The sequence below is a fragment of the Nylanderia fulva genome, unplaced genomic scaffold (genome assembly GCF_048542155.1).
Source record: "Nylanderia fulva isolate GAGA-0341 unplaced genomic scaffold, ASM4854215v1 Scaffold39, whole genome shotgun sequence".
NCBI lineage: Eukaryota > Metazoa > Arthropoda > Insecta > Hymenoptera > Formicidae > Nylanderia > Nylanderia fulva.
In genome coordinates this window covers 773216-797288 of record NW_028190466.1, presented here as the reverse complement: position 1 = coordinate 797288, position 24073 = coordinate 773216, and the positions used below count along the sequence as shown (strand labels likewise).

Sequence of the window (24073 nt, the reverse complement as noted above, 5' to 3'; positions counted from 1 at the left end):
ATAAAAATATGTTTTATATATAATTATATAAATTTATATATAATTATATAAGTTTCTATATATTATAAATAAGTGTTTCTTCATATATATGTATAAATAACAAGGTTTCATATATAATCACATATAATTTGACATGATTATATATGAAATCCTTATAATTTGTATATTTTATATAATTATGTATAAAAATGGACATATTTCATATATAATTATGTAGTAAATTTTTTGTCAATCTTTTTGTTTATATAATTAATCATATTTAATTATATCATTAATTGTAATTATAATAGTAGAATTTTTAATTATATTATTCATGATAATTATAATAGTTCATTTACTTTTACTTTGCACGTAAAATTTTTTTAATATTTTTATTTTGATAGTTTATATTCTGAAATTTAAATGAGTGAAAGAAGGAATCAATGTATATTGAATTATTGTATATGTATTCTTATTTTATTTTTACATGTATTTATTCGTATTCTTATCATATCTTTTTAATGACATAACATTTTTACAAAATTTTAAATACCGTTTTTATAATATAGTTGCATATACATAATATTTATATAATTAGCAACTTTTCGACTTTGTTTCGTGGATAAGTTTAATCTATACTATTTTAAATCAATTTTCGGAAAAGAATAAAAGAGAAAATGTAGTTATATAAAAAAAGGATAAATTATTTTGCATCAGTTGTATATAGAATAAGGAAAATTGTATTTTTAGTTTTATATTTTTCCAGCTATAATTTCTACATTTCCAATTTCTATATATTTAAATTTATCGTTTTTTTTATATAGTATGTATATTTATTTTACAATTAGTACAAGAATGAGTATCTGCGATGTAGTTAAAAAAGCAAAATTAAATAAATGCATTTATTTTTTATGACTATTATACTTAATATGACATAGTTTCATAAGCATTAAGAAAAAGATAAAAATACATTAAGGCAATAATTAGACAAGTATTATATAACGTAAAGCAATTAACATAATATAATTAAAATTATGTAATTAAAATGAGCAAAATATAAGCATAATAGCATAACTGAAAAAATCTTCCAAGTGATTAAATAACCTACTTTAACACATTTTAGTACATAAACAAATGTTTATGTTTACGACCTTATATATGCCGAGTTTTTATTCGAGTATATATTTGAAATCAATATTAAATTTAAAAACACTGTATAAGTTATGATATATTATTTATTGCATAAAAGTTTGCATTTAGAAAATTTTAAATTTAATTTCGTTCGAATATAAAGAGTTCAAAATGCGTTTTCAGTGAATAGTATTAAAAAAATGAATTTTTTTCGCAGATGAACCTCTTCAGCATGGAAGCAGGGAAAAAATTGAGATACGCGGTTGCTCACGTTTCATTATCCAAGAAATATGCAACAAATTACGAACATTAAGCCAGCAATACCTATCAACAAAACCTATTCTAAGGACAAAAGCGCTTAATATACCGGTTGTGGTCGATAATTTCTTTTTCGGTCTTCTATCTGTTACAATTAAAAAGAATCTGTCGAGCAATGTCTATTGCATTTTATTAGAACCTTGTACTATATATCAAAACATTATGATATTTTATCATATTTATGTTAGCTTGTGAATTACTGATCAAAAGTATTAATGATTGCTGTTGTAATAATATTATGCTGATGTACACTTGTAACAGATGATGCAATTAATTCTCATCTTATCGATTATTTTTTATAGAGAGATGGATATTTAATTCAAGAATATATTTTTCTTATTATTTTAAAACACATATTTTTGTTGAAAATATATTGTTGTATTCGAAAATTAATAATATATATTATTCCGATATATTTATTATAATAAGATAAAACTGGAGAAATTTACTTTTTATAAATGTATATCAGAAATTTAATATATGATACTTATACGGTAATTCTTCAATTAATTTGTTGTGTATTAGTCATTTGAAACATCAAATATTGAAAATAATATTTCTTGTGCAAACTTCGACTCAATTATTTGTTTGAGTATAACTGATTATTTTAATTATAATAATTATTTTACTTTTATTTGTTTATAAAACTTTTTGTATATTATATTTTTATTTCGATAGTTTAAATTTTGAAATTTAAATGCATTAAGAAAGTTATATTATTTTCCTAATATTATTAAGTTTTGTAGATATATTTTTCTCTTATTTTATTAAGAGCATAAAATTAATACTTGCATAGTCGTATGTCGTATACATACAATAATATTGCAAAATTTTATATAATTGTTTTTATAATATACATATACATAATATATGTATATAGGAATGATAACTATTCAGCTTCGTTTCGCAGAGGAAATAATTCTACACTATTTTAAATAAAATTTAGAAACGGAATAGAATAAAAAAATTACAAATGTTATTCAATGTTATAAGAAAAAATCATTTTGTATAATTTTGTATGTGAAATAGGAAGAATTGCATATTTTTTCAATTATATATTTATTCAGCTATGTATTTCTTACATTTCTATAATAATTTTAATTTACCCCTTTGTATACAAAGTATGGAATGCATATAAATTTTATTTTACAAGGAGTACAAGAATGTATTTTATAATTAAAGAAATAAAATTAAATAAATATATTAATTTTTTTAAAATATCATGATAAAAACAATAATCTTTTATTATATTTTACAATACTTTAAATATCACTTATTGTCGTTTATTTGCTTAGTTATTTAATTTTAAATAACTTACTCTTGCTAAAACAATTATCTATATTACATAGATAATTATTGAAGATTAAAAATATGGAATATCTAAAAAATAGCTAAATAGTTTTCTGAACAGATATTTTTTATTCATAAGAATAATTTATAACTTATATTATAAAAAATTCTTAACTTACGGATAATCAGAACGCGAACTTGTTTATTTTCCTAGAATAGTTCAATTATTTTACTGATTTGCGTGTAAACAAGAATTATTTAAGAATAAATTCAATTTTAGAGATGGATAAAGATAGCGTTTTATAAAATCTTACAATTAGTATAATATAAATTCTTAGTATTATAAAGTTTTATAAAGTTTTATAGAGCTATTTTAGTTTTTTTATTTTGTTAAATTTAATACAATATTTGCTCGCTCAATTATGGGAGATAACGATTTTATAAGTAGGTAAAAAAATTGATTGACAGATATAAAACGTTGTTATTAAGCTTATTTATAATGTTTATAATCTTTCAAATTAATACCATTCTACAAAGCTTTTCACACCACATTCTGTCAACTTTATTATCAATTATGATATTTTAATTATGGCATAAAAGTTTGCATTTCTAAAATGATTCTTGTTTGAATGCATTTTGTTTCAAATATTGTAAAAAGTTCAGAAAGCGAGTTTAGTGAATTATATTATAAAAACGGGCTGTATTTTTTTCGCAGATGAACCACTTGAGCATGGAAACAGAGAAGAAATTGAGAAACGCGGTTGTTCACTTTTCGCAGCCAGAGAAATATGCAAAGAATTGGTTAGATTAACAAGCCAGCGTCGCGTACAAGAAAACCCTAATCTAAACCATATTCTAAAGTCAAAAAAGGCGTTCAACCCACAGATTTTAGTTGATAATTTTATACTGGTAGAAGCAAATTATTTTATAACTCGAAAAGAACAGATTAGAAAATATGAATCTATGTAAGAGCCGAGCCATTATATTAAAACCGTGCACTACTAAAACTGTTGCTATTATATTTTTTTTACATTAGTGCTGGTTTGCGAATAGCTAATCAAAGTATAGCCACTGCTATTGTGAAAATGTTATATTGAGGTACACAAAACAATCTCAGTAATATAATATAAAATTTTAATATGTAAAATTTATCCTAAAAATGATGATAACGCATTCAATTTTTATTTTATTGAATGAGATAGATATTTAATCCAAAAATATTTGTTTTTTTATCATTATAATGTATATACACATACGTAGATTTATCTGGAAATATTAATATGTATTCGAGAAATTACATTGTATATTATTCTGCATATGCAAAAATATAAGAAGTTCTAGATATCTATTTTCTTTATAAATTTATTACTTGTAAATTAGAACTTTAGTTTATCATTGTAATAGAAGTTCTTTTTCTTTTACTTTGCTTACAAAATCTTTTATATAATTTTTTTTTCGACAATTTAATTTTTGAAATTTATATGAAAAAAAGAGAGATATTTTTGTAATATTTATTAAATTAATTTAAATGTATTTTTCACTGACTGTTTTTATGACAGTACATTTTTACAAAATTTTAAATTGTATTGTCGTTTTTATGTATATAATATATTTATATTTGATAACTATTCAACTTTGTTTCGCAGAGAAGATAAATCTATATTATTCTAAATATATATTTTAGAAAGAAAATAAGATAAATTAAGAGTTACAAATGTAGTTAATCTTAAAAGTAAAAAGTTATTTTGCAATTTGTATATATAATAGAATAAGAAATAATGCATATTTTTTAAGTTATATATTTTTCAAGTAATAATTTCTACAATTCTACATATTTAAATTTGCCTCTTTTTGACAAATATAGTTTGCTATTCATTGGAACTTACAATTAGTGTTAGTACACAAATGTGTATCTAGCATAGTTAAAAAAATTAAAAGTATAATTAAATAAATAAATCTATTTTTGACTGTTACATTATCTACACTTAATATAAAATATGACAATATGACATAGTTTCATAAGTGTTAGGAAAAAGGGAAAAAAATAAAATCAATTAGACAAGTGTTATATAATGTAATTAAATGATTAAATTAAATTTAATGTAATTAACATAAATATACAAGCATAATTGTATAACTGACAAGATGTTCAAAGTGAGTCATAAATAACGAACTTTAATGTATTTTTGTAAATGAATTGTTTATGTTTACGACCATATAAATGTTAAGTTTTTGCCGAATTTATTTTCTTACGTTGACATTTAAGATCAGTTCAACAGAAAGCATAGCTACAGATACTCAACAGTGTGAAACGATTGCCCATTAAAACGTGAAATCATGGCCGAGTATAATAGCAGCAACGATGTGATGGAATTATCGGAGGCGGTGAAAAAGATCAGTAATAATGCACAAGATGTTTTTGTCAACAAAGAAAATATTTCAAAAGTAGCAAAAATCGTATGTATTTTTACAACTTACATTAAAAAATTTTGAAATATTTGCGACATGTTTTATATAAAAATATGTTAATTTTGTATTTTAAATATTCAAAGAAAATTTCATAATTTCGTTAAATTATATAACACATTTTCGTTACGTAAATCACTTATTTAGAATTTTTACATTGAAAAAATAAGATACAGTTATAAGAAAAAATGAATAAAATATATTTAAGAAATTTTATTTTGTATAGATTTTTTGGGAATAGTATACATAAGAAATTGAAGAAATTATAAATAAAGAATTGTGTATCGATAAAAAACATTAAATATTTTCTATTATCAAATTAATTTTTCGATAAAAATATTAGTTACCAAAACAATGATATATACCTTTCTGACTGTATTTTTATTATCGTTGTACGAATTATATTAGTTTTTTTAGAATTCTTTTTACATTTATGGATAATAGATATTTTAATTTACATATAGATGATGCGTCATTTATTGAAAAATATTAAGGACTTCCATGCATATAATAACAGAAAGATAGCTGTAGCATTTCTACGTGATTTTGAAGACTCAGTAATAGCGAATTGGCTATTTGTGTTGCATACATTAAATTTCTCACTTTGGCATCGAAGAGGTAGTAGGCAATGGAAAGTTAATGGTGAAAAAGGATATTTTGGATTATGCTCTGCTTTAATGCGGGCCACTGAAGTGAGTATAATATACTTATTCACTTTTGAATAACATAACTGACGTAACTAACAATATTATTAATTTCTTTCGTTGTACCTTCAGTGTGTAGGTTCAGTATTGTATATTACATAATGAACATAAATTATATTAAGAGTTTAACAAGGCTCTGTAATATAAATATAAATTTAAAGATATAAGACAGGCAATAAGAGCCAACTCGCGGATGACAGTGCGTTATTTTAACGAAACTAAATTTTTTCGTTAGGATTAAGTATCTGTGCACAAGGCACCAAATTTTACTTGGTCACGGCCAAGATTTTAAAATATATAATAATCTCATATTTGAGATTTAATTTCAATAACCCTTTTACCCCCCTGCGGAAATAAGTAAATGCAAGAGAAAAATATAGATCCGAAAGTCTCTATTTATACACTGAATACTTATTCACTTTTGAATAACATGATATGAAAACACTGACGTAACTAACAATATTATTAATTTCTTTCGTTATATCTTCAGTGTGTAGATTCAGTATTGTATGTTACATAATTAACATAAATTATATTATTTAAATTATATTAATTAAATTATTTTAAATTATATTAAAATATATTATATTTTTATTATTAAGAGTTTAAGGATTTTCAGAAATATCATTAAAGTTCTTCACTTTAATTCAATGTTTATTTTTACTAATACATTAAATTCTTTTGCCGTAGATAGCAAAGATTTTCTAATAATTTTTTGTGCTAAAATTGTTTTGTGTAATGAATGTTAGTTGAACCCTTCTATATTCTGCATCAAACTTACTTAAAAATTTTTAATATTTATTCAATTAAACATTATGTATTGCAATTATATAGTTATTTATGCTATTTACAAAATTTAAATGATAACTAGACAACACAATCGCGCGCTTTGCGCCCTCCTTTGATAACATTTCCATTGTTCATTTTACAATCGTCAAATTGTTAATCTTCGCGATGATAGTTGTTTGATGCTATGACAGTTTGATCAGCTTCGTGCGAGCCGCGCAAGGTAACGGATATATGAGGTATGGAGTTTTGGGCGAGTCTATACTGAAAGCGTAGATATTAACAATTAGTCACAAAAAATTCTTGAAGAAAAATTTATTTCTTCGTTCATATATGTTGTAAAAGATTTAAATATTGAATTTTTATGCGTTGCATAAATAATATATTTTTTATGCATTGATTGCGATAATAATTTTTGTATGCTTGTTTCGCAAATTTTGAGATTTTATTATCAAAGAATAATATAACATATAACTTATAGTTCACTCGAAAAGGACCAAAAACAATGGTCGAAACGTAGTGAGAGTATTCAATAAATTATTTGCCAGAACGGTCGAGAGGAGAGTGTTTATTATTTCTTAATATAACTTTGCTTCGCGTGCGTAATTATTATATTTGACGAAATTAAACAAAATTATATATATATATATATATATATATATATATATATATACATTGTATATATACTATGATTTATGTATAACATTAAAACCTTTTATTTATTTTTTAATTAATAATGTATAATGTTTGCAAAAGGAAGGAAAGCCTATATGGGATCCTCATTATTACACAAAAATGACACCAGAAGCGTTGGATTACATTTTCCGAAGTGACAATGGCGAAACTCACATTCCGTTTTTAAAATTAAGACTAAGGATTTTACAAACTGTCGGACTAATTTTGTTGCATAAATATCAAGGTATAAATTCAGACATTACATGAAGATTTATAACTTATATATATTATTTTGTAATGGATGTATAGCAAAAAACTCTTTAAAGAATTTCTATGTTTCTTAAGAAAAGAGAAAAGAAATTCTGTTTAAGTTATGAAATGTAGATGTCATATAAGCAATACATGTTTTCCAATCATAAAAAATATATATTATTAAAATTATTATAGGCACTTTTCTAGAATGTATCAAATCATCCGATTACGATGCAGATAAATTGATGAAATTACTTTTTGAAGAATTCAGCGTATATCGAGACGAAATAAAATACGATGGCAAAAGGGGTAATTAATTAATATTATAATATTGCAACACATAATTTGCGAATCACACGCATGGAGATATTAAATAATAAAAAATCAATAAAAGTATTATTTTAATAGAATTTTGATTAAAATAAATGAATAAATTTGTTTATACAATAGTTTAGTGTTCTAATGAATTCGTGAAAGCTATTTATTTGACTAATATATCAGTTGAGTATTAGATAAACATCAACAAATTTTTTTTTATTTTATAGCACTTTAATAATTTAATAATTAGATTCGTAAAACATAACTTAATAAGGTTTTTGTAAATTATGTTAATAAAGTACGTTATTATAATTTTAATTTTATTTATTAGAATTGATTTATTTCAATAATTTAGCACCTTTTTTGTATATTAAATAAAAATTTAGTCATTTTATTTTTATTATCCTTCAGTTCGTTTTCTTATCAAAGCGAAATCACTGGTGACTGACATATGGACATTTTTTAATGAATTTAAATTAAATACAAAAGGACCGATGTCTACGACATTCATTGATTGTCGTATTCTTCAAGTATTGCTGAAGGCCAAACTTTTGCGCTACAGTGACGATCTCGCGAAGAGATGTAAAAATAACAGTAATTTTTTTACAAGTTGCAATTATTTAAAAAAAAAAAAAATTTTTACAATTTAATTTTTTAACTCTACTACTCATATATATATATATATATATATATATATATATATATATATATTCGTAATTTGATGAAACAGTGTATTTTTTCAATATAAAGCTGGAAATACAATAATAAACACAGGAAACATTTACTGTATTTTAAAATACTAATCATTTTAATTCTCAAAAGAATATCTATATATTATTATACTTAATTTATTTTCAACATTGAAGATTTGCAATATACAAGAAATAGCTAAAGTTATTTTTTTTAAAGAAATTTTTTATTCATAAAAATTTTTGCTTTACAACATATTTGTATAATTAAAGTACGAAATTGGTTGTTTTACAAGAATATTTTCATTAATGGTATTATATTGTCTGAACAAAAATGAGACGAGAATGAAATAAATAGAGGTATATAGTATTTTATAAGATATCAGCTGCCATTTTTATTATGATATAAGATTTAATATTTGCTCGCTCGATTATTTGAGACAATTTGCGATTTTACAAGTAGTTAGAAAGTTGAATTATTGTAGCTAAAAAATTGTTATTAAATTCTAAAATATATTATAATATCACTGTAAAAGTTATAACATATTAATTGTATAAAAGTTTGCATTTAGAAAATTTTAAATTTAATTTTGTTCCAATATGAATCGGTTAGAATGCATTTTTAGTGAATCGTATTGAAAAAGCGTGCTGTATTTTTTTTCGCAGATGAACCACTTCTGCAAGAAAGCAGAGAAGAAATTGAGATACGTGGTTGCTCACTTTTCGTTATCCAAGAAATATGTAACGAATTACAAAGATTAAGCCAGCATTACATAGAACAAGAGCCTATTCTAAAAGATTTAAATATTTGGATTGTGGTCGATAATTTGTTGTTTGCACTTCTATTTGTTGGAACTATTAATAAATCTTTGAATGCATACCCATTGCATTGTACTGAAACCATGTACTATTAAAATATTATATTTTATCATATGTCTGTTAACTGGCGAATAACTGATCAAAAATACTAATCATTTCTTTTGTAATAATGTTATATTTATATACACATGACAATATCTATAATATAATATAAAATTATAATGTAAGGTTTACTCTTAATAATTAACGGTAATGATTCAATTGAATCTTATTTTATCGATTGATATGGCATTGAATCTGAAAATATATTTCTGTTAGCGTTTTAAAACATATAGTTTTATTGAGAATACTGATATGTATTCGAGAAATAATAATGTAAATTATTCTGATACATGCAAACATAGAAATTGGAGAAATATATTTTTTAAATAAATTCATGTTTATTATAAATTTAGTATATAAAACTTGAGTTATGATTCTTTAATTAATATGATCTGCTTTTATTATTTGTGACAACGCAAGAAAAAAGTTTTTATGTTACATAAAACAATATAAAGTTATATAGAAATATTTAACATTATACGAATTATCGCAAAATTATATATAAAACATGTCCTTACATAATTAGATAAAAATATGTTTTATATATAATTATATAAATTTATATATAAATTATATAAATTTATATATAATTATATAAATTTATATATATTATAAATAAGTGTTTCTTTATATATATGTATAAATAACAAGGTTTCATATATAATCACATATAATTTGACATGATTATGTATGAAATCCTTATAATTTGTATATTTTATATAATTATGTATAAAAATGGACATATTTCATAAAATATAATTATGTAGCAAATTTTGTATCAATCTCTTTGTTTACATAATTAATCATATTTAATTATATCATTAATTGTAATTATAATAGTAGAATTTTTAATTATATTAGTCATAATAATTATAATAGTTCTCTTACTTTTACTTTGCACGTAAAATTTCTTTAATATTGTCATTTTGATAGTTTATATTCTGAAATTTAAATGAGTGAAAGAAGGAATCAATGTATATTGAATCATTGTATATGTATTCTTATCTTATATTAATAGCTAATCAAAGTATAGCCACTGCTATTGCGATATTGTTATATTGAGGTACACATAACAATCTCAGTAATATTATATAAAATTTATCATAAAAATGATGATGACGCATTCAATTTTTATTTTATTGAATGAGATAGATATTTAATCCAAAAATATTATTTTTTTTTATCTTTATAATGTATATACACATACGTAGATTTATCTGGAAATATCAATATGTATTCGAGAAATTACATTGTATATTATTCTGATATATGCAAAAATATAAGAAGTTTAAGAAATCTATTTTTTTTATAAATTTATTACTTGTAAATTAGAATTTTAGTTTATCATTGTAATAGAAGTTCTTTATCTTTTACTTTGCTTACAAAATCTTTTATATAATTTTTTTTTCGACAATTTAATTTTTGAATATTATATGAAAAAAAGAGAGATATTTTTGTAATATTTATTAAATTAATTTAAATGTATTTTTCACTGACTGTTTTTATGACAGTACATTTTTACAAAATTTTAAATTGTATTGTCGTTTTTATGTATATAATATATTTATATTTGATAACTATTCAACTTTGTTTCGCAGAGAAGATAAATCTATACTATTCTAAATATATATTATAGAAAGAGAGTAGGATAAATTAAAAGTTACAAATGTAGTTAATATTATAAATAAAAAAAATCATTTTGCAATTTGTATATATAATAGAATAAGAAATATTGCATATTTTTCAAGTTATATATTTTTCAAGCAATATAATTTCTATATTTCTACAAATTTAAATTTGCCTCTTTTTGACAAATGTAGCATATGCATATTTATTTTAACTTACAATTAGTGTTAGTACAAAAATGTTTATCTAGCATAGTTAAAAAAATTAAAAGTATAATTAAAAATATGAATCTATTTTTGACTGTTACATTATCTACACTTAATATAAAATATGACAATATGACATAGTTTCATAAGTGTTAGGAAAAAGGGAAAAAAATAAAATCAATTAGACAAGTGTTATATAATGTAATTAAATGATTAAATTAAATTTAATGTAATTAACATAAATATACAAGCATAATTGTATAACTGACAAGATGTTCAAAGTGAGTCATAAATAACGAACTTTAATGTATTTTTGTAAATGAATTGTTTATGTTTACGACCATATAAATGTTAAGTTTATGCCGAATTTATTTTCTTTCGTTGACATTTAAGATCAGTTCAACAGAAAGCATAGTTACAGATACTCAACAGTGTGAAACGATTGCCCATTAAAACGTGAAATCATGGCCGAGTATAATAGCAGCAACGATGTGATGGAATTATCGGAGGCGGTGAAAAAGATCAGTAATAATGCACAAGATGTTTTTGTCAACAAAGAAAATATTCCAAAAGTAGCAAAAATCGTATGTATTTTTACAACTTACATTAAAAAATTTTGAGATATTTGCGACATGTTTGATATGAAGATATGTTAATATTGTATTTTAAATATTCCAAGAAAATTTTATAATTTCGTTAAATTATATAACGCATTTTCGTTACGTAAATCACTTTTTTAGAATTTTTACATTGATATAATAAGATACAATTATAAGAAGAAATGAACAAAATATATTTAACAAATTTTATTTTGTATAGATTTTTTGAGGATAGTATACATAAGAAATTGAAGAAATTATAAATAAAGGATTGTGTATCGATAAAAAAACATTAAATATTTTCTATTATCAAATTAATTTTTCGATAAAAATATTAGTTACCAAAACAATGATATATACCCTTCTGACTGTATTTTTATTATCGTTGTACAAATAATATTAATTTTTTTAGAATTCTTTTTACATTTATGGATAATAGATATTTTAATTTACATATAGATGATGCGTCATTTGTTGAAAAATGTTAAGGATTTCCATGCATATAATGACAGATTCGTACGTCCTTTCGCATTTCTGCGTGAATTTGAAGACACGAAAAGAGCGAATTGGCTATTTGTGTTGCATACATTAAATTTCTCACTTTGGCATCGAAGAGGTAGTAGGCAATGGAAAGTTAATGGTGAGAAAGGATATTTTGGATTATGCAATGCTTTAAAACGGGCCACTGAAGTGAGTATAATATACTTATTCACTTTTGAATAACATAACTGACGTAACTAACAATATTATTAATTTCTTTCGTTATACCTTTAGTGTGTAGGTTCAGTATTGTATGTTACATAATGTGTAAACATAAATTATATTATTTAAATTATATTAATTAAATTATTTTAAATTATATTAAATTATATTAAATTATATTAAAACATATTATATTTTTATTATTAAGAGTTTAAGGATTTTCAGAAATATCATTAAAGTTCTTCACTTTAATTCAATGTATATTTTTACTAATACATTAAATTTTTCTGCCTTAAATAGCAAAGATTTTTTAATAATTTTTTGTGCTAAAATTGTTTTGTGTAATGGATGTTCATTGAACCCTTCTATATTTTGTTCTAAAATTACTTGAAAATTTTCAATATTTATTTATTTATACATTAATGTATTGCAATTATATAGTTATTTATGCTATTTACAAAATTTTAATTATAACTAGACAACACAAACGCACGCTTCGCGCCCTCCTTTGATAACATTTCCATTGTTCATTTTACAATCGTCAAATTGTTAATCTTCGCGATGACAGTTGTTTGATGCTATGACAGTTTGATCAGCTTCGTGCGAGTCGCGCAAGGTAACGGATATATGGGGTATGGAGTCTTGCGCGAGTTTATACTGAAAGCGTAGATATTTAGTCACAAAAGATTCTTGAAGAAAATTTTATTTCTTCGTTCGTATATGCTGTAAAAGATTTAAATATTGAATTTTTATGCGTTGCATAAATAATATATTTTTTATGCATTAGTTGCGATAATAATTTTTGTATGCATATTTTGCAATTTTTGGGATTTTATTATCAAAGAATAATATAACTTTGCTTTGCATACATACTTATATTTAATTTAACAAAATTATATATATATATATATATATATATATATATATATATATATACAGGGTGTCCCGTAACTAATGGACCATTGGTTAAGGGCGGATTTTCTGGCCAATTTGGAGACGATTTTTCCTTAGCAAAAATGTTGAGAAGTCAATAATTTTCGAGTTATAAGCGATTGAAAAAAATGGGTTTTTTGAAAACTAAACGTTTTGGAGTTAAAAGTTTAACCTAATTACATTCTTCAGTTAATTTTAGGTAGATTTTATTATAATAAAATTTTTATTTGAGGCTTAGTTATAAAGATGTATAATGACAAATATTGAAAAGTTGTAAAAAATGATGACCTTTTTCGACATTTTTGCTGAGGAAAAATTGTTCCCAAATTGACCAAAGAATCCACTTGTAATCGTTGGTCCGTTAGTTACCGGACACCCTGTATATACATATATTTTACATAAATTTAGTAAATATATTTAATTTATGTATAACATTAAAACTTTTCTTTATTTTTAATTGATGTTTGCAAAAGGAAGAAACGCCTATATGGGATCCTAATTATTACGCAAAAATAACACCAGATGCGTTTGAGGACATTTTCCGAAGTGACGATGGCGAGACTCACATTCCACGTTTAAAATTAAGACTAATGATTTTACATAGTATCGGAAAAATTTTGTTGGATAAATATCAAGGTATAAATTGAGACATTACGTAAAGATTTATAACTGTATACATATTATCTTGTTAATTGATGTATAGCAACATTTTAAAGGAATTTCTATGTTTCTTATAATAAAATTAAAAAAATTAAATTCTTTTTAAGAAGCATTATGAAATGTAGATGTCATACATATAAACAATACATGTTTTCAATTATAAAAAAATATATTATATTAAAATTATTATAGGCACTTTTCTAGAATGTATCAAATCATCCGATTACGATGCAGATAAATTGATGAAATTACTTTCTGATGAATTCAGCTCATATCGAGACGAAATAAAATACGATGGCAAAAGGGGTAATTAATTAATATTATAATATTGCAACACATAATTTGCGAATCACACGCATGGAGATATCAAATAATAAAAAATCAATAAAAGTATTATTTTAATAGAATTTTGATTAAAATAAATGAATAAATTTGTTTATAGTTTAGTGTTCTAATGGATTTCGTGAAACTTATTTATTTGACTAATATATCAATTGAATATTAGATAAACATCAACAATTTTTTTTTAATTTTATAGCACTTTAATAATTTAATAATAAGATTGGTAAAACTTAATTTAATAAGGTATTTGTTAATTATGTTAATAAAGTACGTTATTATATAATTTTGATTTTAATTATTAGCATTTATTAATTTCAATAATGTAGCACTTTTTTTGTATATTAAATATTAATTTAGTTATTTTATTTTTATTATCCTTCAGTTCGTTTTCTTATCAAAGCGAGATCACTGGTGACTGACATATGGACATATTTTAATGAAAAGCCTGAAATTAAACTGAATATAAAAGAGCTAATGTCTACGACATTCATTGATTATCGTATTCCTCAAGTATTGCTGCAGAGCAAACTTTTGCGCTACAGTGACGATCTTACGAAGAGATTTGAAATTAACAGTAAGTTTTTTTACGAGTCGCAAATATTAAATTTAAAAATAATTTTTAAACTCTACTACTCATATATATTCGTAATTTGATGAAACAATGTATTTTTTCAATATAAAGCTGGAAATACAATAATAAACACAGGAAACATTTACTATATTTTAAAATACTAATCATTTTAATTCTCAAAAGAATATCTATATATTATTATACTTATTTATTTTCAACATTGAAGATTTGCAATATACAAAAAATAGCTAAAGTTATTTTTTTTAAAAGAAATTTTTTATTCATAAAAATTTCTGCTTTACAACATATTTGTATAATTAAAGCACAAAATTCTTTGTTTTACAAGAATATTTTCATTAATGGTATTATATTGTCTGAACAAAAAGGAGACAAGAATGAAATTAATAGAGATATATAGTATTTTACAAGATATTAACTGCTTTTTTATTATTATATAAGATTTAATATTTGCTCGCTCTATCATTTGAGACAATTTGCGATTTTACAAGTAGTTAGAAAGTTGAATTATTGTAGCTAAAAAATTGTTATTAAATTCTAAAATATATTATAATATCACTGTAAAAGTTATAACATATATTTATTGTATAAAAGTTTGCATTTAGAAAATTTTAAATTTAATTTTGTTCCAATACGAATCGGTTAGAATGCATTTTCAGTAAATCGTATTAAAAAAGCGTGCTGTATTTTTTTCCGCAGTTGAACCACTTCTGCATGAAAGCAGAGAAGAAATTGAGATACGTGGTTGCTCACTTTTCGTTATCCAAGAAATATGTAACGAATTACAAAGGTTAAGCCAGCATTACATAGAACAAGAGCCTATTCTAAAAGATTTAAATATTTCGATTGTGGTCGATAATATCTTGTGCGCACTTCTATTTGTTGGAACTATTAATAAATCTTTGAATGCATACCCATTGCATTGTATTGAAACTATATTCTATTAAAATATTATATTTTATCATATGTCTGTTAACTTGCGAATAACTGATCAAAAATATTAATTATTCTTTTTGTAATAATGTTATATTTATATACACATGACAATATCTATAATATAATATAAAATTATAATGTAAGTTTACTCTTAATAATTAATGATGATGATTCAATCGATTCTTATTTTATCGATTGATATGGCATTGAATCTGAAAATATATTTCTCTTAGCGTTTTAAAACATATAGTTTTATTGAGAATACTGATATGTATTCGAGAAATAATAATGCACATTATTCTGATACATGCAAACATAGAAATTGGAAAAATATATTTTTTAAATAAATTCATGTGTATTATAAATTTAGTATATAAAACTTGAGCTATGACTCTTTAATTAATATGTTCTGCTTTTATTATTTGTAACAACGCGGAAAAAAAGTTTTTATGTTATATAAAACAATATAAAGTTATATAGAAATATATAACATAATACGAATTATCGCAAAATTATATATGAAACATGTTCTTACATAATTAGATAAAAATATGTTTTATATATATAATTATATAATTATATAAATATAATTATATAAATATAAATATAATTATATAAATTTTATATATAATTATATAAGTTTCTATATATTATAAATAAGTGTTTCTTCATATATATGTATAAATAACAAGATTTCATATATAATCACATATAATTTGACATGATTATATATGAAATCCTTATAATTTGTTTATTTTATATAATTATGTATAAAAATGGACATATTTCATAAATATAATTAAGTAGCAAATTTTCTACCAATCTCTTTGTTTACATAATTAATCATATTTAATTATATCATTAATTGTAATTATAATAGTACAATTTTTAATTACATTAGTCATAGAAATTATAATAGTTCTTTTACTTTTACTTTGCACGTAAAATCTTTTTAATATTTTCATTTTGATAGTTTATATTCTGAAATTTAAATGAGTGAAAGAAGGAATCAATGTATATTGAATTATTGTATATGTATTCTTTTCTTATATTAATAACTAATCAAAGTATAGCCACTGCTATTGTGATATTGTTATATTGAGGTACACATAACAATCTCAGTAATATAATATAAAATTTATCCTAAAAATAATGATGACGCATTCGATTTTTATTTTATTGAATGAGATAGATATTTAATCCAAAAATATTTGTTTTTTTTTATCATTATAATGTATATACACATACGTAGATTTATCTGGAAATATCGATATGTATTCGAGAAATTACATTGTATATTATTCTGATATATCCAAAAATATAAGAAGTTCAAGAAATCTATTTCTTTATAAATTTATTACTTAGCTAAATAGCTAAAGTTATTTCAATTAATGATTGAAGAATCAATATTATTAATGTATTCTGTTTCAATGTGATTTACGTAGCCATAGGAATTTTTTATTATGTATGCAATATAACTTATGGTTGAACGAAGAAAAAGAATTACAATGATAATTAAAAATCTCCTGCCAGATATAAGAGAGTAAATAATTTCGGAGAATTAGGAGTTGTCTTGACCGTTTTTTATTGAGTGAATTTAATGTTCTATATAAATCAAATATCTCTATGTTGAGAATTTCAGTTCTGATATTATGCAGCAAACCACGCGTACTATTTTTTTATTTAAAGTGGTAGAAAACAAATTTATTGTTACAAAAATTACGCAAATGGTTGGGAAACAGACAATATCTCTTACATTCTTTTAAAAACTTCAACTTCGACATTGCTCTAATTATCGCATAATTAAAGTTTAGCCAAGATTTTAAATGTTTTAACGTTTCTAAACCAAATCAATGATAAATAAAACTAAAATTAAACCGGTGGTATCTGAACGGATAATTAATCCTATGCATTATAAGGCCACATTCTAATAGCATCATAAGAACACATTCTAAATGAACAGCATACATTTGACTGGGATAACACTAAGATTATGGATCATGAAAAGAATTACCATAAGAAACTAATATCTGAAATGATCCATATTAAAGAACAGAAAAATGGAATTAATTTAAACAAAGACACTGAATTGCTCGACAGTAGTTATTTTGACATACTTAAAAAATTAGCTGAATTATAGTTTAGAAAAACATTGGTAATAAATACAGATATACATCACGCTTTCTACCTTGACATTTGTTACTTAGACTTTGCAACACACATTTGAAATTTCGAGAAGAAGAACTTGTTAACGATAATGTAAGTTGAAAGATTTTTCAATTTTTCTCTGATATTAATCAATTCGCGTAAAATCTCCACAGCATAATTAAATGTCGCAAAACTTGAAATCTCAGACCAATCGTCTTACTCATCCATTGTTCATCAGCGAAAAATCGTTAACTTTGTATTTTAATATTTGAGTTTTATGTATTGAAGAAGACTGTAGTGCAGTCGAAACGTTCACGTTGTATATTATTTCTCTAATGGAATGAAAATTTAATTATTAATAAATCTTTAGATCTTATAAATTTAGCTCGTTTAGTTGGCCTACAATATTTATTTATTTTAATTTCGTATATTTATTAAGTTACTGTAGATATTTCTTTCTCTTATTTTTTTGAGAGCATAAAATTTATATTTGCATTGTAGTATATAATGATATAAAATTTTAATTAATTTGCGTTTGTATTTTATACATATAAAATTGATAACTATTAAGTTTTTTCTCCCAGATAAGATAACTTTACACTATTTTAAATCAAAATTTAGAAACGGAATAGAAAAAAGTTACAAATAGTTAATTGTTAAAGGAGAAAATCATTTCGCATAATTTTGTATGCAGTATAGGAAAATTACATATTTTTTCATATGTATATATTTCTGCTGTAATTTTTATATTTCTATAGTTTTAACTTACTTCTTTATTCATAAATATAGAACGCATATTTATTTTATCTTACAAATAGTACAAGAATGTGTATCTATACCATAATTAAAGAAATAGAAAATAAATTATATAAGTTGATTGTAAAAATAAGTTTGACTTTTTAAACGCTCTACTAATATTTAAAACAATAGAAAGAGATTTAGACTTAACTAGTTTATGTGAGTGAACTAATTTAGTGACATGCGACACATTAGCGAAATTTATAGATTTATGGCAGGACATATTTCTATTATCTATTCGAGTTTATATCGAATTTATCTTCTTTCGCTCACCTGAGATCAGTATACCAGTAAGCATCATCATAGATGTAGTATAAAACAATTACCAAATATAAAGTAAGCAGTGACTATGCTGTGATGAAATTATGGAAAGCGGCGAAATCGATCAGTAAAGATGCACAAAACGTATCTATCAATAAAAAGAAAATCAAGAAAGTGGTGGAGGACGTACGTTTCTTTTTAACTGATATTAAATTTATTATTTTGAAAATTCTATACTGATGCAATAATTAATTACAAATTACGAAAGCTTATATTGTTTTGTTCCACCAAATTATATATTGATAAAAGAGAGAGCAAGTTAACGAAAACTAAAGTAAAGGCAATGACGAGAGCAGTAAAATATGAGGAAGAAGCAAGCAAATTAGAGAAAATACTGGTGAAAGAATGTCTGGAGAAGGAGAAAAATTGGGGAGCAGGAAAGGAAGGAAAATGGGCAAAAATGAGAAAGAGAGTCAGGAGGAAGAGAGCCGTCGGCACGCCTTTCTCGTTGGCAGCTCCTGTAACAGATGAAGAACTATTTCTGGTCTCGGTGGGTCAGCAAATACTTACACATGCTGATCCATCGGCCGAAATAGTCCAGAGTCAACCAGGAGGACACAAAATATATATATTTTCGCACAACGTCGCGCACAAAATATATATATTTATATATGCTTCTTTAAATTGTTTGTCTATACTTAAATCAAAAGAGGAGTAATAAAGCTATTTATTTACATTATTGTAAAGTATCATAATTTCCTTATACACAAATAAATACATTATTTTAATACATATATCTTTTAATATCAAATACACTTATCAAAAGAGAAATCTCTTAATGTATTCTTTCTCCAAAAATATAAATGAGTCGATTATTGAGCTATAATATTTATTCAGTAATTACATTTAAAATTTACATTATTTATTGTTAATTAGTTCCTACAATCTTAAATTTACTAGCATACAGAAATTTCCTAATTGAATTAAACAATTTTTTATTTTTGCAAGAAAGTTTCGCGCTTTAAATCATTTTATTTATTGTGTCAAGTGTTTATTCATTTGATTATTATATATAATTTGTCACGTGTACGCTAAAAATAGTTTACGACATATAAAAGTGAAATTCTTCAAATTCTTTAAATTCCGTAAGCTATTTTTATTAGGATAAACTTAACAAATCGTAATAGTAATCAATGAATGAACAAATTCATTAACAAATCAATTACTCATATTACAGATCAAAGCAAGTGATAGTAAAAATAACTATACCAAAAGAGTGACTTCTCGGGTCGCGCAGCCCTAAAAAAGCCCTAAGCGCTAACGGAAAACTTCTTTACATGTGCAGAATCCTAGATGCGATTTTAGAAATTGAGAATGTGGACTTTGAAATGAAAGAACAAAAGGATGAAAAAAGATTAGACTTTATAGAAACAGGCATAAATTGTACACAACAATTACGAGATTATATGTATCTGATATTATTCATAAACATATGCTGATAAAGATTACTACGAAATCGATAATTTCAAATAATTAGAAAACGTATTTCATTTAGATGAATATTTCATCTAACGTATTTATTCCTAAAATGAGTTTGATCAGATAATATTTAAGCCTGAATATTACATAAAATATTATTTCATTATTAATGAGATTAAAAAATTGCTTAAACTATCTCCATGGTAAGATGTTCGAGAGAATATACATATATTATATATATGTACAGCATCATTAATTTTATAAATTAATATACTTATTGAACAATTAATATGTAAATTTTTTAGAAGAACTGGTTGCAATCTAACTGAAAGATATTGTTACGAAAAAATCTTTCCATAAGTCACAATAAAATAAAATAAAATAAATAAATTCAATTAGATTAAATTAAATAATATAACACAAATATAATAAGGTAAAATATTGTAGAACTAAAAATAGAACTAGATCAAATTGGATCAAACTGTGTCTCAAATACATCTCTCCCTATTTCTTATCTGTTTACATATTCCACGTTGCCTTGCTCTACCCTTCTATCTCCTCTCCTTTTTCTTACTTTTCTCTCCGCTTCTCTGCTATCTCTTTGAATGCTCTCAGACCTTGTCCTTTCTCTCTTAACATCACTTCTATTTCTTGTCTTGTCTCTTTGCATTCTTTGATTACATGCCATAAACTCTCCTTTTCTTTCTTGCATACTCTACACATCATTTCCTCCTCCTTTTTCTAGTATTCTCTTTCTCTTATTTTATTGCTGCATCTGAATCTTGCCACTATCTGTCTGTCTCTCATTTTCATCCTTCTTTTTAGATATTCTGGTTTTTCTTCTTTTATTGTTCTCTTATATTCTTTGTTATATCTGGACTCTTCTATCCTCTTCTTTCTCTCTCTTGCTTCTTTCTCCATTATGCTTCTTATTACTCCTTTTTGTACAATGTCTTCTCCCTCTTCTCTTCTCTTTTTCGTCTCTCAGGCAGGTCATCCTCAGGAAGATCCTCGCTGTTGGTCGACCAAGGGCTGCTCTCCGCGGATAACCATGAGGGACCTTGCCACCAGAGTGGATGGTCCACCAGCTTGCTGGGGTAGTCCCCGGGAAGCGCAGTCCGCGGGATTCTCTCGGCCTGGGACGTGATGCCAGTGGGCGTCCGGGATCAGTGTTTGGATCTCGCTGACCCGGTTGGCCACATAGGTGACCCACGACAAGGGGTGTCCACGGATTCAGCCGAGAGTAACGGTGGAATCAGACTACAGATAAAAAGGCGCCTTCTCTGCGCCAATGATAGGTATGGCGTGGGCGACCAGTCGAGCGAGAAGAGTGACGGCAGACAACTCCAACCGAGGTGAGAAGACTTGCTTCAAGGGCGCGACCTTGGTCTTTGCAGTTAAAAGAGTCATCCTTGTTATATCGTTTGTTTGCGTTTTCAGGTAGATGACAGCTGAGTAGGCACGCACGAAGGTATCGGCGAACCCGTGGATCTCTAGCTGTGAGTCAGCCAAGCATTCTAGCCAACAAGGCACGAACAGGTTTTCCAGCGCAGGTAGCTCGCTCTGGAATCGCAGCCATTTCCTCGCCTCGTCCGTTGGCAGCGGCGTGTCCCAGTTGAGGCCTAGCAGCCAGGTAGATTGAATAAAGATTTTTGCCAGCACTGTAGCTGGGGACAGCCAGCCGAGCGGGTCAAACAGTTTGGCTGTCAGCAAGAGAGTACTGACCTTTTTGTGATGGTCGAGAGAGTGATCAGTTGGGTGGTGAAGGAGAAGCGATTGTCACAGGGTTGCCAGCGTAACCCGAAAGTGGAGTGACTCTTGCCGGGCAGTCACCATCTGGCCTCTTGTTGAAGGCGGTCGTCGGGTCCCACGTGATTCAACAGTTGTGAGTGGTTTGCTGACCACTTCTTGAGCGAGAAGCCGCCCGCCTTGCAGATATTAGTCAGCTGTCGCAGCATGGCTTCTGCTTTCTCCATGTTCTCAGCACCGGACAAAATGTCGTCCATGTAGATGTCGCTCCGCAGGATGGTGGCTCCTTTCGGGTAGCGATGCTCTCCGTCCTCGGCCAATTGGCGTAAGGTGCAGATTGCCAGATACGGAGCAGAATAGACCGTAAGTAACAGTGCATAACCAATACTCCTTGACGTCGTTATTATAGTCATCTTTCCACACTATTTATTGCAGGCTTCGGTCTTTAGGGTGCACCAGGATCTGCCGATACATCTTTTCGATGTCGGTCGCAAAGACGTATCAGTGGCGTTGCCAGCGAAGCAAGATGTCGGCCAGCGCGGAAAGCAGATTCGGTCCCGTCAAGAGATAGCGGTTGAGGGAGTCCCGGTTGCATCTTCGGCAGTGCGGTCCGAGAAGCGGGTGCCGGTGTCGCTGCCGAGGTAGAACTGGCTGCTTGCTGGTGGAGTTAGAGAGCGCTCTTCAGGTCGAGCATGAGGCCCTTATTTTGCAGGTAAGCCTTCTCACCTAACGAAGGGATGTCTTGTTTTGCGTAGACATCATTTTGTATTTTCTCGACACGATCCGCCAACGCATTATTAAGAGCGTCAAATTTCTCCCACAGCTTCTCGAGGTTTTAGAGTCTTTGTGTCCGCCATCTCTGATTCTGTCTCTTTTACAGATGCACTGGTCGCCGACACTGCTTCACTACCGCTTCGGTGGCACTGGATACACAGGAGGTTCCGGAGGATCCGGCTCGAAGGACCAAAATAATGTGCGCGACGGAAAGCAGGATAGGGCAGTCGGAAGCGGGACGACAGAAAATTGAGAAAACAAAGAGATGATCTAGAAGGTTCGAGACGAATTCGAAGACGCGAACGGAAGGATATAAATAAACCGGAAAACAATCAGACGACACAGTGCTCGCACGATTTTCATACCAGTAACATTAAATTAAATAATTACTTCAAGTACACAAGAGAGTCTTTATTTCGACTGCTTCATCATTCTCACATACTTTTTATTTACATGTATATTTTAATATTAAATTTCTTATATATATATATATATATAAATATATATATATATATATAAGAAATTTAATATTAAAATATACATGTACGGACAACAATCCTACTTCAAGTACACAAGAGAGTCTTTATTTCGACTGCTTCATCATTCTCACATACTTTTTATTTACATGTATATTTTAATATTAAATTTCTTATATATATATATATATATATATATATATATATGGTATATATATAATGTTTATAAATATGTATATATTATGATAAAATTTTTAGATTGGAAT

General features: G+C 25.7%; 2 protein-coding genes and 1 long non-coding RNA gene across 5 annotated transcripts; all 3 read left to right on the top strand.

Moving 5' to 3' along the window:
- Positions 1 to 4994: 4994 nt before the first annotated feature.
- On the top strand, positions 4995 to 9741 carry LOC114945457 (queuosine 5'-phosphate N-glycosylase/hydrolase-like). 3 transcript variants are annotated; one of them, XM_029321704.1, is made up of 6 exons: positions 4995 to 5175; positions 5649 to 5876; positions 7431 to 7593; positions 7797 to 7910; positions 8331 to 8501; positions 9275 to 9741. In XM_029321704.1, exons 1-6 carry the CDS (start codon positions 5056 to 5058, stop codon positions 9520 to 9522), a joined length of 1044 nt encoding a protein of 347 aa, XP_029177537.1. In that variant the 5' UTR covers positions 4995 to 5055; the 3' UTR covers positions 9523 to 9741. The 3 variants fall into 3 exon arrangements, with proteins under 3 accessions (XP_029177537.1, XP_029177536.1, XP_085341895.1); XM_029321703.1 differs by having other exon boundaries at positions 8331 to 8513; XM_085485769.1 differs by lacking the exon at positions 8331 to 8501.
- Positions 9742 to 11775: 2034 nt separating this feature from the next.
- Positions 11776 to 16386, top strand: LOC114945456 (queuosine 5'-phosphate N-glycosylase/hydrolase-like). The gene is made up of 6 exons (XM_029321701.2): positions 11776 to 11945; positions 12420 to 12650; positions 14069 to 14231; positions 14448 to 14561; positions 14980 to 15171; positions 15886 to 16386. The coding sequence occupies exons 1-6, from the start codon at positions 11826 to 11828 to the stop codon at positions 16131 to 16133; spliced, it is 1068 nt and encodes a 355-aa protein (XP_029177534.2). The 5' UTR covers positions 11776 to 11825; the 3' UTR covers positions 16134 to 16386.
- A 6562-nt stretch (positions 16387 to 22948) lies between these two features.
- Positions 22949 to 23762, top strand: LOC146721978 (uncharacterized). Its single transcript, XR_014925411.1, has 2 exons — positions 22949 to 23269; positions 23438 to 23762. It is a non-coding gene; the product is annotated as an uncharacterized LOC146721978 (long non-coding RNA).
- The last annotated feature ends 311 nt before the right edge of the window (positions 23763 to 24073 follow it).